Source organism: Hyperoodon ampullatus (genome assembly GCF_949752795.1).
Source record: "Hyperoodon ampullatus genome assembly, chromosome: 6".
NCBI lineage: Eukaryota > Metazoa > Chordata > Mammalia > Artiodactyla > Ziphiidae > Hyperoodon > Hyperoodon ampullatus.
This window is the reverse complement of record NC_136919.1, coordinates 78,205,197-78,223,053: the sequence shown is the minus strand read 5'-3', so window position 1 is coordinate 78,223,053 and position 17,857 is coordinate 78,205,197. Positions and strand designations below refer to the sequence as shown.

The window sequence follows — 17,857 nt, the reverse complement described above, 5'->3', positions numbered from 1 at the left end:
AAGCTTAATGTACCTACCATCAACTAGTCTCAACTATGATCAATACATGACCAATCTTGTTTCATCTATAACTCCACCCACTCCTCTTTCCCAATTATTTTGAAGCACATCCCAGTTCATCTCTTTACACATTTAAAAAAAAATATGTATTTTTTTGATGTGGACCATTTTTGAAGTCTTTATTGAGTCTGTTACAATATTGCTCCTATTCTATGTTTTGGCTTTTTGGCTGAGAGGCATGTGGGATCTTAGCTCCCCGACCAGGGATTGAACCCACACCCCCTAACTGTAAGGCGAAGTCTTAACCACTGGACTGCCAGGGAAGTCCCTCTTTACACATTTCTTAATGGAAATCTTATTTTACCCACAACTGCAATGCATGAATGTAGCTCAAGAAATTAGTACCAAATTTCTAAATATTTTCTTGTGAACTCAAATTTTTGATCAAAAGGAAACCACTGATACTATACTATATTTCAGTTATGTTTACCAATTTGTTTATGACTCTTCAAACTTGAGTAGTAGATTCAAAAAGCAATGCATTTGCTTACCACACCTGAATAACCATTACTTAGACTGGATATGAAAAGACTTTGTAAGGTATTAGTCACTAATCTCAAATGTCACCAAAAAAAAAAAAAAAGTGAGCCTGATGGAATCCCATATATGGTCTTTTCCTTCCTTTGGACAATTTTTTTGTAAGCAAAATTTTCACAGATATAACTTTAGAGCAAATAAACAATTTACATGTACCTTTAGCATATAATTAAAACTACTTGCCAGGAAACATTTCAAATGCAATTTTACCTCATTTTCTGTATGGAGATCAATTTCACCAGCACACTGCATGGAACTAAAAAAATTGCTAAATTTTTCATTAATTTTTTCTACCAGCTCTTTTAAAGGATTCAGCCACCTTTCCTTTACCTGCAAGTAAAGGCAATATAAAAACACAATTTAAAAAGAAGTGTCATTGCGTTGATACAAAACTTTATATAAAACAAATTTAATATCAATATCAATCTGATCATGAGAACATACGCTTCTAAGAAAAAATGCAATGTATCATTTCATTTTGCATTATCCTACATTCCCATATCATTAATGGTAAGCACATGAGAAAAAACGGTTGAATAATTTACCTGTGAAATGTTTTCCCTATATTTATCCAGTTCAACTTTCTTTATCTTTAGTTCCTCAGTTAATTGCTCTATTTCTTCTTCTCTTTTTGTGTACTCCTCAACAACCTGGCAGAAAAAAAATCTTTAAGATTAATCTATCAAAGGATAAAATTATAGAAAATTTTGCATCAATTAAAACATTAACTGAAAATGCCACTTTTGTTGCATTGTTTGTATGCAGTTAATTTATGTTCCTGTAACATACTGAAAATGCCATCTTTTATCCTTGAAAAAATAGACATTGCAGTATTTCAGGTTAGCCCAAGTATTCTTTTTATAAAGAAAAGGCACAGAACACTGTGTTCCTTAGGAAGAATCTATTTAAAATTCTAATAGATTCAGAATCTGGCATTTAAAAGCACATTGTTCCTGCTGTCTAGCTTATTATTACCAAGAGCTCCAGTACAGAGTGGGAGGCAAGTACTGGAGGGAAGTGTGTGTGTGTGTGTGTGTGTGTGTGCGCGCGCGCGCACGTGCATGCGTGCGCATGCGTTTCTGTTTGGGGGAGGGTGTGGTGACGGTGGTGGCTGCAGTGGGCATTAGGGAAAGAGGCATACTGTAGGACTCAGTCCTGTGAAGCAAGAAGCTCTTGATCTTTCTTCAGTTAATAAAGCATCAATTTCATCCAAGGTGTTTGGAAGATCTTGGAAAGCCTGAAGAAGAAAAATATTGTCCATTATTATAGACAGTACAGTGAAAATAGTTCAAATAGTTAAAAGAAAAATATTCTGCTGAGTAAGTAAGTATCTACTATGCATTGAACAGCATGCTAGCACACAATAAGGAATCAAAGGAATTATAAACATGGCTTTTTGCTTTCAAAAAGCTTATACTTTAAAAGAAAACAAAATGTATATACTTAATAACACGGGCTAACACCTTAGGCAGTGTATTGATGCTGAATATTAAAATAAGCAGTACATATCATACGGGTTATGGAATTCAGAGAAAGGAAGTATCAGTTCATGCTACAGGAGCTACAAGAGAGTAAGAGAATTCAGGCCTAGATTCCATCTCTGGGCCTTAAAGCAAGTGGCTAGGGAAAAGTAAGGCAGAGGGGAGACAGGAGCTTGGAAAAAAGAATGAGCACTGCATACCATGGGGGGTGAGGAGTTGTGTCCATTTGGAATGGTGGGTACTTGCTGAATTGGTAGAATGGGTCCAGAATATGTGGGGCATTGAAAGAGAGCAAGAAGTTAGAACTTTATTACTGTACTTGTGAAGAACTATAAAAGCATCCTAAGAATCCAATTACTTTGACAGTAGAATTTCACCACAGTACTATCTTCTGAGACCATGCCACAGAGACAAATTAGAAGAGCTACCTTATTGTGGGGCGAGGCAAAGCAGTACATTGTTTTTTCACCACAACCTGCAAAAGTTTATGTACTACAATGTACAAAATGAATATTGAAACCTTGAAAAGGATCCTAACACACTGCATTAATCTAATATCTTAACCTGTCTTTTTTTCCCTAACCTTTTGGAAAGCAGTTCAACTTCTATAGGGCTTCAGATATTTGTTAAGTATATTTTGCTGAATCTGACCTGTCCATTGAGATTTGAACTCACGTGCCAAACACTTGGTATCTTCATTTGACTCTTTAATAGACAAATTTAAGATGGTGAAACACAAATCTTCAACTTCCTCACCTTCCCCACCAATTTGAGCAAACTGATTTGTCCTTCAATCTTTTCCATCTCAGTAAATGAACAAATTTAGGGGTTCTCTCTCTTACCCTTCAACTCAAATCCATTAGCAAGTCCTGCTGGTTCTGTCATTAAAAGATGCCTCAAGTCTGTAAACTGCTCTGTCTCTAATGCTTCCACCCTAATCCATGCCATGAAAATCTCTTGCCTGGTCCAAAGCAATAATCTTCTAAATGGTCTTTGTGCTTCCATTCTGGTATCCCTACTTTATTTTCCATATAGCAGTTGGAGTGCTCTCTTACAAACTGAAGTTGTCCTACCTCTATAACTCTTCTGTTTAAAATTCTTCAGTGGATTCCATCTCAAAATAGAGCCCAAATTCCTTCTATGGTCTATAAGGCCCTACAGGATCTGGCTTCTGCCCTCCTTTCTGCTTGGATTATAAATTGTAGCCCCACTGAAACAGGCCAAGTATACTTCTGCCTCAGGAGCTTTGTGTGAGCTGTTTCCTCCACCTGGAATGCTTTTCCCTCGAACCTTCACTTCGCTGATTTCTTCTCTTCATTCAAGACTCATCTAAGATAGTATCTTCTCAAAGGAGCCTTCCCTGACACGCTAGCCCCTTACCTTGTTTTCTTCTTCTTAGTACCTCTTGCTATCCCCGACATAATCTGTTTGCTTTTTGATTTGTCTTCCCCACCCTCCAGACTAGAATATAAATTTCAAGAGAGAAGAAAGTATGTGTGTTTTGTTCAGTGCATGTGATATATAGAAGGTAATCAATACATTTTTAATGAACACATGAACTATGTTCTAATCTTGTTTCTTTCAAAAACAGTACCATGTATCAAGGATAGAATCATGCTACTTTCTGAAAGAAAAAATTAGTACAGATATTGCATTAATATTTACTTATTTTATAACACAATGTATTCTGGAGAAGTTTTATTTTTAGAAACAATAGCCCCTCAATTGTCTTACAAATATCTACTAAATCCCTACTACGTATCCAAACAGATCCATTCTCCCTAGTTTCTGGGTCTGATAACATAAAGCACAATCTTTGAGGATATGAAAATTATAATCCAAATAAGTTTTATTTCCAGTTCTATTTATGTCTTTAGCAGATATTTCATTATTTACTGAAATAGATAACATTTGAAATTAAAAATTAAAAACCACACAAATACCGGATATTTAAAATTTTATTTCTAATTTTACTTTGACATTATTCTGAGAGAATAAGTATGTAGGCAAGGTATTATTCCTACCTGTCAGATAAAGCTTTGGGTCACAGGGCTACCTAATTAATGGTGGAACTTGGAAGAAAGGGCAGCATCTTCTCATTTTACTAACTGAATGATATGTCAGAATATAAAATATGCATAATGTAAAGAAAGAAAGGCTCTTTTTTTCCTTTCCTTAGCAACAGATGTCAGCCATAAAGATTCAGCTCCCACTCAACCGTAAATAAACACCCTAATTTCCAGGAAAACATTTTCATTTTGCCTTCGTTTGTCTAAATATCACCTCTCTTTACTGTTCCTTATATATCAATTACTGGTACTGTGTTTCCATGAAAAGCTATAACCCATCTCCTGACCCTACCTCTTAAAAGGGTGCTTGGGGAAAAAAGCTTTTTACTGGAAGAATGAATGTTATGGCATTAATAATTTTGCAAAATAATACCCATGTTTTAATAACTTAAATATGAAGCAGTAAGACTGACTGGTGTCCAAGTCTGAGTATAGTGAAGAAAATTTGTTGAGCAAAATTACTTTACATACATACTCAGTTTAAAACTGGTGGCAGGGGGGTGGGGGGATCTCATATTTTATGGCACATTGTGTTTTTCATGGCCCAGTACAATGCCTAACACACTTTAAGCTTGAAAATAACTGTCTTAAATATGTTAGCTTGGGGCTTCCCTGGTGGCGCAGTGGTTGAGAGTCCGCCTGCCGATGCAGGGGACACGGGTTCGTGCCCCGGTCCGGGAAGATCCCACGTGCCGCGGAGCGGCTGGGCCCGTGAGCCATGGCCGCTGAGCCTGTGCGACCGGAGCCTGTGCTCTGCAGGGGGAGAGGCCACAGCGGTGAGAGGCCCGCATAACAGAAAAAAAAAAAAAAAAAAAAAATGTTAGCTTGTAGCGTTATATACTTTTTATACTTACTGTCTGATATTCTTCAGAAACGGTCTGCTCTGCACCCAGGTTACATACTTGCCTGGCTCTCTTCATAAGTTCCCTGCATTTCTGCAATAATCTCTGTCTACTTTCATCCAACTCGATGAAATGTTGCTAATACAAGAAAAAGAAATATTTTGAAAATTTGTATGTTACTGTTAAATCAGAGGGCTCTTTTATTAAACCACCACATTATATCAAATATATTATTGAATTCTGATTGTGATAAGCAAATCATCTGAAAACATATCTCAAACCATGACTGATTTTATTGTAAAGGTTAAATTTGAACTTAAACTTCCAAATATATCGGGACGTTAATAATATGGCATTTCTTGAATCTGTAAGAGCTCTGAAATTTAAATTTAACTGCCTTTTCCTGAAAGTTTAATTTAGCTATGTATAATTATACTCTAATAAAATTTGATATATACAGTATGTAGGCTTCATATCCAAATACTCAGCATTCAAATGTAAGCAGAACCTTTAAATAATGTTTGATAGTTTTCCAAGCACCTTTCATGTAGCTAATCATTTATTCATGGACCCATTTGTTCCTTCACCAAATAATTACTGAGAACCTATCAAATGTCAGTATTTTATTATGCACTGAGCATAGAAAGGTGAATAAGAAGGAAGATACACAAAGTCATTAATTACCATACAAGAAACAGCTACTATTTACGGAAAGCTTATGTGCTAGGTGCTTCACACACATTCCCTTATTTCTCACAGCACTGTACAGTAATTATTATCCCCATTTTTCACATTAAAAAAGAAAGAGGAATTATGCAAAGAGAGTATGTGTGTGGTGTGGGCAAGGGATGGAGGAAGGTCAGAGCGGCCACAGAAGCTATGACAAGTGAACGATCTTAAAGGACAAATAAATTACTAAGAGGGAGCAGCAGAAGGCATTCCCAGGACAGGTGATTTAAAACGTACAGGCCACGGAAGCCTCCAGGGCCTGCTTATTTAGGGAACAAGAAATTCAACGTGGCTGGAGAAGAGGTAAGCATGTAAAAGATAAGAGTGGCAAGGTGGGCAAGAGCCAGGTGGCAAAAGTTTCATGTGTAACAAGAAGGGCATCGTGGAGGACATGGAAGCAACCTAAGTGTCCATCGACAGATGAATGGATAAAGAAGATGTGGCACATATATACAATGTAATATTACTCAGCCATAAACAGAAACGAAACTGAGTTATTTGTAGTGAGGTGGATGGACCTAGAGTCTGTCATACAGAGTGAAGTAATAAGTCAGAAAGAGGAAAACAAATACCGTATGTTAACACATATATATAGAATCTAAAAAAAAAAAAAAAGGTCATGAAGAACCTAGGGGCAGGACAGGAATAAAGACACAGATGTAGAGAATGGACGTGAGGACACGGGGAGGGGGAAGGGTAAGCTGGGACGACGTGAGAGAGTGGCATGGACATATATACACTACCAAATGTAAAATAGATAGCTAGTGGGAAGCAGCTGCATAGCACAGGGAGATCAACTCAGTGCTTTGTGACCACCTAGAGGGGTGGGATAGGGAGGGTGGGAGGGAGGGAGACGCAAGAGGGAAGAGAGATGGGGATATATGTATATGTATATGTATAGCTGATCCACTTTGTTATAAAGCAGAAACTAACACACCATTGTAAAGCAATTATACTCCAATGAAGATGTTAAAAAGAAAAAGAAAAAAAACAAAGGGCATCATGGGATGCCTTCTGTGTGCCAACCATGGTTATCACCCCCATCCTATACGGTAATTAATATAATCCTCATTACCATCTTAAAGAAATGTATTATCTCCTTTTTTACATGTGGTTCAGAGATATTAAGATGGAAATAGCAAATGATTAGGTTCCTGAAAAAGAAAACAGGTCTTAGCTTGCTCTTTTCATCAAACTTTGGTCTGTACAAAAAGTACCAGCGCAGGGGTGAGAGAGAGGGAAGATTTGTTAACCAGTATTGATGTCCCAGCCACAAGCCAAGAGGGAAGATTTGTTAAACAGTATTGACGTCCCAGCCACAAGCCAGATCTATTCAATTAAGACCTCTGGGGCCAAGGCCTGGATATTTGTATTATTAATAATGTCCTGAGGTAATTTTTTTTTTTTTTCTGTACGCGGGCCTCTCACTGTTGTGGCCTCTCCCGTTGTGGAGCACAGGCTCCGGACGTGCAGGCTCAGCGGCCATGGCTCACGGGCCCAGCTGCTCCGCAGCACGTGGGATCTTCCCGGACTGGGGCACGAACCCGTGTCCCCTGCATCGGCAGGCGGACTCTCAACCACTGCGCCACCAGGGAAGCCCCTGAGGTAATTTTTATGCACACAAGTTTGACAGCAAAGAAAGTAAACTAAGACAAAAGTTAGTAAAAGTATATATATACTGGACTGATCTGAAAATGCAAGCAAGCCTTTATACTGATCAGTTAGTATAATATAAAGTTTCCTTGAATGGATTCCTTGGCCCCTACACAGCAAGAGAAATAAAAGAAAATTAAAGACTCCCAGTCACCCTTACTCTGCTCTCTAGAGCCTATTATACTCAGGCAAATGCAAAACATGGGACAGCTAGACAGAGCTAAACACTCCTAAAGTCTTCTCTTCCTGCTTCCTATTCCTCTGGATCTTGCTAAAATGAAGTATTAGAACATTATGGGAAAGAAATATTCCCAAGCTGAATATCTGGGGCTCTGGGCTTAGGACAAAAGCTCATTCAATAGTTTCCTTCTGTCTGGTGGCATATGTCTAATAAAATCTTCATCAGAGGGCTTCCCTCGTGGTGCAGTGGTTAAGAATATGCCTGCCAATGCAGGGGACACGGGTTCGAGCCCTGCTCCGGCAAGATCCTACATTGCGCAGAGCAACTAAGCCCGTGCGCCACATCTACTGAGACTGCGCTCTAGAGCTCGTGAGCCACAACTACTGAAGCCCTTGTGCCTAGAGCCCATGCTTCGCAACAAGAGAAGCCACCGCAGTGAGAAGCCCGCGCACCACAACGAAGAGTAGCCCCTGCTTGCCGCAATGAGAGAAAAGCCTGCACGCAGCAATGAAGACCCAATGCAACCAAAAAAAAAAAAAAAAAAAGACGATGTTGTTTCTATACATACATGTTTGTGACACTATTCACATAGCACCTGTTCTTCCCCCACCCCATAATTCTTACTGAGTTTTTCTGTGGGGGTGGGGTGGAGAAAGAGTCCAATTATATAAGATAACACTGTAAATTCAGGCTAGTGAAAAGGGCTTATTTACATTTCTTCATAGAATCTAGCCTTTAACAGTTAAAAGGCCACAGAAACAGTTCATCTGTGTAAAACATAAGGGGAGAAAATGGCAAACTTACAAAACATCCCCCACCAACATCTCAGAAAAGATTACTCTGTAGGTACATACCCTGAAAGAAATGAATAAGTATTATCTTTTCTCTGAAAGTCTTTTGATAAAGTTCAATTGTTATGAAAGTTGTACAGAAATACCTTGACACTAAACAAGAAAAACCTTCTCTAAGAGGGCCCTCTAGTGGAAAAAATCAGATTGTTCCCAGAATTTCTTACTAAATGTATGTTGCACATAAAACTTAACACAGTAAATATTCTACTTATTAAAATAAGAGTGAAACAAAATGAAAGCCATTTTGGTGTGAAAGGAATTAAACTACGTTCTAGGTAGCATAAACTTTTACTTAAAAACTGGTTGTAGATTAAAACATTTCTTCCTCAATTTTCCTTTCATATAAAGAATCAAACTTCATTCCAATTTAATTGATTTCAAATTCAAATGTTAACCGTAAGTTTTCGTTCATATTGGACTGCACATGTATTTTAGAAATATGAAAAGTATTTAATCTTTTTTTTAAGCAGCTTAAAATTTTAACGTCGAATTTGAAGTTTAGAAAACAGTGGTCTTCACTGACGTTTTAATATACAAGCTTACAAATTCTATTTCAATCAATCTAATAGTAAACAGTGAAGCAGTGACAATAATACTATTTACTTGGGAAAGGATTTTTTTCCCGCCAAGTATATATATCTCATTTAAATTGGGGGAAAAAAGTCCTCTGAAGTTGTTTTTTGTGGGAGAGTAGTAAGCAGGCAGGCAGAGGAAAGAACATTAGATGAAAGCACAGAATTTCTAAATTTAGTATTAGGATAAATAAATTCAACAACTTCCAATTCTTGTAATATTAATCCTGATGTAAATCTATACTTCTTAAGGAAATATGGGCTTCATGCTAGGCACACACTAAGCATCATGATGTATATTATTAAATTTACTATCACAAATATCCCTGCAAGTTAGGTACCATAATACCTATGGCTGAAGACAAGAGGCTTGGAGTGGTTAGGAACGCTGCCCAAAGTAAAAAACCAAGTAACATGTACATCCATCTGTCCACTCCATATCTGGATTCAGTCAGCTTATTAACTTGTCATAAAAATATTCCAGAAGGTAATGACATACCTCTGGAGATGTTTTATGGGTCTGGAACCCTTTTTCCCCTATTTGCCTTCCAAAAATTTGAGGAAGTTTCAAACTCAGTGGTGGTTAGTTATCCCTAAGTTCCTTCACGAATACAATCCCTACTGAATTTTTGTGTCAGTCTTCTTTTGTGAACTTGTTTTCATGATCAGGGTAAAAGACAAACCCTGAAGTGGCAGTAATGGTTCCTTAGTACAACCTGCAGTGTGTCCAAAGGAGGAGGGGAGGGAGGGAAGGAAGGAAGGAAATGATTTCTTTTTGTTTCAAATGCAGTAGGACAGGAAGAATAGGTAAGAGCAAATATGGGTAAGTGACAGCAAACATGAGAAGGAAAAAGAGCAAATGAAAGAGAAAATGAACTATCAAACACTTACTCTTTTCTGTATCTTTTACTCATCATTCTTGACTGTTTAAAATGTATGGTTGGTGACTATGATCAGTCAGTAACAAAACTTATCAAAACATACTGTAAGAAATAAAAGAACCTTACAAAAGGGTTGGTAAGACAATTATGAATAAAAAGCATTTAATAACTTTCAGATCAACATGTAACAAAGGGAAACCATGCTGCAAAATACTGTTGAGGAAATACAAAATAAAGCCAGGGGTAGTATCAAGTAAGATTAGTATGGAAAAACCTGACAAGATGTGTGTGTGAGTATGGTAAGAGGCTGAGAACTGAGTGGGTGTTATTTCCAGGTAACAAAATCTAGAGTGACACGCAGCTAATCAGATTATTTCTCTAGACAGTATAATGTGGCCATCTGTAAAAAATTAGTGACTCAAAGACTGAAAACAAAACCTCCTCACAAGAACTTCCCTACTCTCCAGAGTAGTCAGCTCAACTCAAAATATTACTATTTCTGCTACTACTAACAAAATGGATGAGTCACAGTTTGCACCTAATCTTAGTACATCTATGTGAACTAAGGCTGCTGAAGAGTATCTCTAACCATGTCAACAGCGGCTGAAGTCTGGGAGCGGGCTTACTCCAAAGTTAACATGATTTTGTGATACTTCTGTAACATGACACCCATAATTTTCTTAAGTTCTCATTGACACTTAATTCAAAAACAAAACTTCAGGCAGCAGGACCAAATACTGTCTCGTGTGACCGGATGGAAAGCTCCATATATCTGCATAAGGGGTCAATTCCTTCATGAAATCTCTTCTATAACACTATACTCAACAACCAGGTTCACAGGCTCAGTCAACGAAGAAACTTCGGCATGGGCTCTATCATTATTTACCAAGAGAACACATGGTCTGCAGATGACTTTCCTTATGCTCCCACGAAGTAAACACTGATGAGCTCTTTGTTGGAAACTTGTTCCACATCCAGCACCCACCCTCACACCCCCGACCCAAGTTTCTCTGCCTGATCTCTTCTACATATTCAGAGTGACTACTGCTACACCCGCTGCCTTCTTGTCTTCGTCCACCCCTTTTCTTTGGTTGGGGTAGGGAGAGGGAAGGAAGTTTCCCCTCTTCCAACCCTCCGGTTTTTGCTCAAACTGAACTACCAACCCTAGGATATGGAACCTGACCTTCAGCTCCTTTTGGCTAGGTGTGTTTGTGCTGGCGTACTTTAAGATGCTTACCTGCTAGCAAAATTCTTGTTTTTTTCCTATTTCTTCTAGCCATAAGCTTTTTCAAGAAGCCAGAGAGTTTGAAGAAGCTGGCTTCAGAACAATGAAGCTGTTCTTCTACTCTGATTTAATCTTTCCATTCATCTATGCAATCCTATGGCTACCCAGCCTCTAAAGACTCTTTCCACTGAAAGATACTTTTCACTGTTCACTTTTACACAACACGTTTGTTTCTGGTTAAGTGTAAAGTGAATCATGTACAGACCACTGCCAGAAAGGAGTATATTCTAGCAAAGTAGAAGGATAGATAGGAAAGGGTACAAGGAGACTCTGAATATATGAATAGTCTTAAAACCCTGCAACGAATATGGCGAAGTGTTATATCTGTTAGAAGGGACAGTGGACACATGGATGTTATATTACTCGTTTTACTCTTGTATATAAAATTTCATACTTGAAAAAAGACTTCATAAGTTTTTTCCTTAAATTTTTCAGTTCTGAAGTGTAACTAATGAATAACCTGCACATATATAAAGTATACAAGTTGATGAATTTTGACAAATATGTACATCAGTGAAACCATCACCACCAATAATGAACATATCTATCGCCTTCAACAACTGTGTACCCCTCTGTAATCCATCCCACTGTACCCTTTGCAGGCAACCACTGATTTATTTCAGCCACTAAGCATTCTGCATTTTGTAGAATTTCATATTTTTAAGCTATTACAAAGAAAGTTGCTACACATTTGTATACCAGTCTTTCATGGACGTATGCTTTTATTTCTCTTGGGTAAATACTGGGAGAGGAATGGCTGGATCACACGGCAGGTATATGTTTAGCATTTAAGAATCTCTCAAATGGTCTTCCAAAGTGGTTATTCACTTTAAATCTCTACTAGAAATGTACGCAAGTGCCAGATGCTCCACACCCTCACAAGCACTTTGGTTTAGTCAGTCTTAAAATTCTAAATCATTCTAGTAGGTCTGTGGTGATAGCTCATTATGGCTTTAATTCACATTTCCCTACTGACTAATAAGGTTGGGCACCTTTTCATGTGCTCATTTGCTCTCTGTATACTTTAGTGAAGAATATGTTTAAATCTTTGGCCTGTTTTTTTGACTGAATTGTCTTCCTTATATTGATGATTGTTAAGAGTTCTTTTTATAGTATCTATCGGGGGTCAGCAAACTTTTTCTATACAGAGCCGCTAAGTAAATATTTTAGGTTTTGAGGGCCACATACAGTCTGTCACATATTCTTCTTTTTTGGGTGCAGGTTTTTAAAAATGCAAAAACTATTCTTAGCTTGCAGGGACTCTACATAAACAGACCTTAGGCTAGATTTGGCCCATAGTAAGAGCCCTTCATCTAAATACAAGTCCTCTGTCAGATGTATGGTTTGCAAATACATTTCCCCAGTGTGTAGCCTGCCTTTTCTTAAGTGTCTACTGAAAAATTTTTAATTTTGAGGAAGTACAACTTCTGGTTTCTTTCCCTTTATAATTCATGCTTTTAGTGTTCTATTTATTCTATTTTGTCAAAACTAAGGTCACTAAGATTTTCTCTTATGTTTTCTTCAAGAAGTTTTATAGCTTTAGTTCTTACATTTAAGTCTGTGATCCATTTGTATGTGGTATGAGGTAAGGGTTGTGGTTCATTTTTTGTATGTGACTATTCAATTGTCCCAGCACTATTTGTTAAACTATTCTTTCTACATTAAATTGCCTCAGTATCTTTGCCAAAAAACAACTGACTGTATATATGTGTATCTATGTCTGGATTCTCTGTTCCACTGATCCATATGTCTATTTTTACACCAATACAATGGTGTCTTCATTACAGTAGCTTTGTAATAAGTCTTAAAATTAGGTAGTTTCTGTCATACAATTTGTTCTTTTTCAAAGTTCTTCTAAGCCCACTGCATTCTAGAATTAGCTTGTCAACTTCCAAAAACTAAAACCCTTCCAAAAACCCTGCTAGGAATTTTACCGAATCTACAGCTTTGGAGGAGCACTGGCATTCTAACAAATCTTGAATCACTGATCCATGAACACAATCAATTCCGTTTACTTTTATAGTTTTTAGTGTATAGGTCATATATATTGGGCTGGCCAAAAAGTTCGTTCAGGTTTTTGTAACATTTTACAAATAAACCCGAATGAACTTTTTGGCCAACCCAAAATATATACATCCCTTCGTACTTAATATTTTTGATGCTATTGTACACAGTATTTTTAAATTTCAGTTTCAAATTGTTCACTGCTAACAGACAGAACCACAACTGATTTCTACATATTGAACTTGTATCCTGCAACCTTGCTAAATTCAACTAGAAGCATTTCTGTACATTCCTTAATATTTTCCACAGAAATGATCATATTTGTCTGAAATGGGCAAGTTTCTTCTCCCTTTTCAATATGTAAGCCTTCTCTTTTTCTTGCCTTGTTGTACTGGCTAGAACCTCCAGCACAATGTGAAATAAAATTGGTGAGAGTGAGCATTTTCCTTGTTTCCACCACTGGGTATCAGAAGGATGAAGTTTCCTTCTATTTCTAGATGCAGAAAGTTTTTATCATACAAGGATACTGGATTTTGTCAAATATTTTTTCTGCATATATTGAGATGAGATGATGTGGTTTTTCTCTAGTTAATGTGGTGAATTTACACTTAGGAATTTCCACATGTTAAATCAACCTTGTATTTCTGGGATAAACTCATTTGCTTAGGATATACTACCCTTATATACTGCTGAATTTGATTTGCTAACATTTTATTAAGAATTTCTTCATCTATGTTCATGAGAGATATTGGTCTGTAGTTTTCTTTTGTCTGGTTTCAATATCTAAGGCTGGCCTCATATAATGTGTCAAGTATTCCCTTCCTTTTCACCTTTTCTAGACTTTAGGTAGAATTGATATTAATTCTTTTAAATGCTTGGTAGAATTCACCAGTGAAGCCTCTGGGCCTGTAGTTTTCTTTATGGGGAGGCTTTTAAACTACAAATATGATTTCTTTAGTAAATATAGGGCTATTCTAATTAGCTCCTTCTTCAGTGATCTTTGATAGATTGTATCTTTTAAGAAATTTGTTCATTTCAATGAACAAATCCTTTTAATGTCTGTAGGATTTGTACTGTTATGCTCTCTCCTCTTAAATCCCTCTTCCCTACATCGTGGCCTAGAAACTCTCCAGGCAATAAGCTAAGGCAATTGTAGAGCTCACCTGGTTCTGTTTTCCCTTCTCTTAGGGAATCACTGTCCTGTGCTGCCTGTTATTCAATGTCTGAAAATCTTTGTTTTATATACTTCGTCGCATCTTTTAGTGGTTTAAAATAAGAGGGTAAACTGAGCCCCTGTTTCATCATGGCCAAGAATGGAAACATTTACTTTTTATTATGGGAAATGTAGAAATATATGAAACAGGAGAGAGAACAGTATAATAAACCTTTATGTATCTACCATCCAGCTTCTTCAACAATTTTCAACTCATGACCATCACAGTTTCATCTACACTCCCTCCCCACATGGCCCCCTCCCTGGATTATTTTGAAGCAATTCCAAACATTATTTTCTTTGTAAATGTTACGGCAATGTATTTCTAAAAGATAAAAAAATCCATAACCACATTATCAAACTTAAAAAATACTATCAGTAAACTCTAATATTATCAGATATTGAGTCAATATTCAAAATTCCATTTCTTAGAACTTCTTTTTTAAGTAGTTACTTTGCTCAAATCAGGATCAAAATAATGTCCACACACAGTATTTGGTTAGTACGTTTTTAAAGTCCCTTTTAGCTTATACATTTCCTCTCCCCTTTTTATCTTAGTTACAGTACTGCACTGCCCAATAAAGTAAGGCACAGGTCATATGTGACTAGAGTTCTGAGAGACTAAATTTTTAATTTAAAATAATTTAAAATTTAAAATCCATACTCGCTTTAGCCACTGGGAAATGTTTAGAATAATCTGAGTATATGAATTTACTTTTGCAACTCTTAAGTTTTATAAAATCTAATATTTCTGATGAAAATTTATCATCTGAATTCAGATGTATTTATTGAAGTATTTTGAAGGCTTATAAAATTGTAAAATATCTCAATAATTTTCCAATATTGATTACATGTTTTAATAACATTTTAATTTACTGAGTTAAATATACTATTAAATGGATAGATAATTTTACCTATTTTTTTTTTTACTTTTTAAAATTTGGTCACTAGAGACTTTATTAATGACATACAGCTTGCACTATATTCCTATTGGACAGCACTAAAGTAAATGATTTGTCCCTATATAGTCCCTTACGTTCTAGATTTTGCTGTTTTCCTGTGGAGTCATTTAGCATATTTTTTGCTCTCCTGTTATTTCCTATAAACTGGTAGTTTTAGAGCAATGGTTCTGAAATGGGGGCAATTCTGCTCCCCAGGGCAGTGTCTGGAAATATTTTTGGTTGTCACAGCTGAGGGAACGGTGTACTACTGGCATCTAGCAAATAGAGGCCAGGGATGCTGGTAAAGACAGCCCCCCACAAAAAGAATTATCCAGTTCAAAATATTCATAGTGCTGAGATTGAGAAACCTTGTTCTAGAGGCTTAATCGGATTGAAATTTGATTTTTTCACAAGATTAGTTCATAGGTGGTGTTGTGTTATGTCCTTCCATCAGGATACACATAAATAAATATCTGGCTATCTTTTTGTGATGTTAGCAGCTAATGTGATCCACTGATTCATTAGCAGCTACAAGGTGGTGATATTCTAACAGTATAATTCCATCTGCATTTATTTTCTTTCTTTTTTCTTTTTTTTCCCTCTGCCATTTATTAACTGAAATACTTCTGTAAAGAAAAACTAACTTCCCCATCTCATTTGTTTATCCTAAATAGTTCACATAAAAAAGACAGCATAAATGCTAGATTCTTTCTTTGCCATTTTTCAAAATCATGAGCTTGTTCCCTAATATCCTCCAAAGGTGACCATTATTATTTTAAGCATCAACTATGAAATTCATAGGTTTATCATGTATTTTTGATTAATATTTTGAGTCTTTTTGACCCCAAAAGATCCCTTGTGCTCATTGTCCTTTCATTTTTAAACCTTTTTGAATCTCTTTCTTTTAGATATGACTCTCATATTATGCATAGTATTGGAATTTACTTCAAAAAATTTTTTAAAAAGATAAATTGTCTCCATTTATATTTAATGATATGATTGATTGATGTTTGGCCTAAGTTCTGCCATTGTTTTGTCTTAATATGTATATAAATTAAATATCTAATCTTCAGTGATGTAATCTGTTTTATATTGTCCCCTTCTCCGTTTTTCATCTATTTTTGGCATTTAGGAAAGCTATTTTTATTTGCAACATTATTTATGTGCAAAATATCTTATACAATATCCTTACAGCCTTAATATCTTTTTTGAGATACTGGTTCCTACTATAAACAATATTGAAATTCTCCCTCATTTCCCTCTCCCAAAGCATCTAATCTGAAGTAGTATCCTTTTATTTCCTGATAGTACCCATAGGACAATCAGCAAATACATTCCATTTTACTTACACTGTCTCCCTTCTCCCATGTTTAGAGTGTTGTGCCTTTAGCTACTGTGTCAGCCTTATAATCACATGATACATGCTTACTATCTCCTTAGTCTATCCTGTAGTTCTAGTTCTCCTCAGTAAGCAGCTTTGTTCTGCAAAGCAGTTTCGGTTAATTTGAGAGTTCACAGGGCCTGAACCACCACCCCAGCACTACCTGACCTTTCTTGAGTCTACAGTCACCTCCCAGTTTCAGCTGCTCTCAAATTGGTCTGCTGAACTTTCCACACCAAATGGGGCCTCTTTTCTTTAGAGATGAGTACCTGTTAGTGACTTGATTTTTGGATTCTTGGAGCCTTCCCTCTGCTTCTTAGCACATACTTTCTGATACCACGCCAGTCTTAATGCTGCTGCTGATTCGATCTTACCCACCTATATTTTGGAGTTCACGGGTGTTGTAAAATATAGAATTTGACTGATGTTTGTCCCTGGTTCTTGGGAGGAAGACTCTAAAACCCTAGGAATTGTCTGAGTGATAGGAGTGTCTGTCTTTGTTATTCATGGGCCCCTACTAGGATCACACCTGACTTTAATATGCTAAGGAGTGACTCAGGATGGGGGAAGCCAACGCCAGAAAGACAAATCATGTGACTAGAGGGGAGGGCTGGGGCTTTGAGTCTTATTATTGTCCTCCCAATCTCTTGAATTCCAGGGAGGAGGGCTGGAGATTGAGTTCAACCACATGGCCAATGATCCAATCAATCATGCCTAGGTAATGCAACCCCAATAAATGTCCTGAACACAGGACAAGCTCTATAGAGCTTCTTGGTTAGTGAACACACTGATGCTAGGAGGGTGACACATCCTGATTTCACCAGAAAAGTGTACAAAACTGTGTTCAGGACCCTCCCAGACCTCACCCTACATGTCTCTTCATTTGACTAGTAGGGATTTGTATCGTTTATAATAAAACTGTAATTGTTAAATATAGCCTTTTCTTCAGTTCTGTCACTCTAGTTAATTACAGAACCTGGGGGAGTCATAAGAACCCTTGAATTTGTAGCCAGTTGGTCAGAAGTGCAGGTGGCCTGGGGACCTCTGAACTTGCAGCTAGCATTTGAAGTAAGGGTAGTTTTATTGGGGACTAAGCCCTTAACTAGCCTGATGTTAACCCTGGGTGGTTAAGTGTGAGAATATACTGCAGTATACCTATAGGGATACCTTAAAGCTT

General features: G+C 37.0%; 1 protein-coding gene across 1 annotated transcript in view; it reads right to left on the bottom strand.

Annotated features, from left to right (window-relative positions):
* Positions 1 to 17,857, bottom strand: part of SMC5 (structural maintenance of chromosomes 5) — a gene marked incomplete at both ends in the record, with an annotated part of 109,689 nt that overhangs the window by 2,198 nt on the left and 89,634 nt on the right. Inside the window, 5 exons of the mRNA XM_079705642.1 lie at positions 808 to 927; positions 1,143 to 1,247; positions 1,739 to 1,834; positions 2,279 to 2,323; positions 5,002 to 5,127. Coding sequence (XP_079561768.1) covers positions 808 to 927; positions 1,143 to 1,247; positions 1,739 to 1,834; positions 2,279 to 2,323; positions 5,002 to 5,127 — 492 coding nt within the window. The remainder of the gene's footprint in view (positions 1 to 807; positions 928 to 1,142; positions 1,248 to 1,738; positions 1,835 to 2,278; positions 2,324 to 5,001; positions 5,128 to 17,857) is intronic.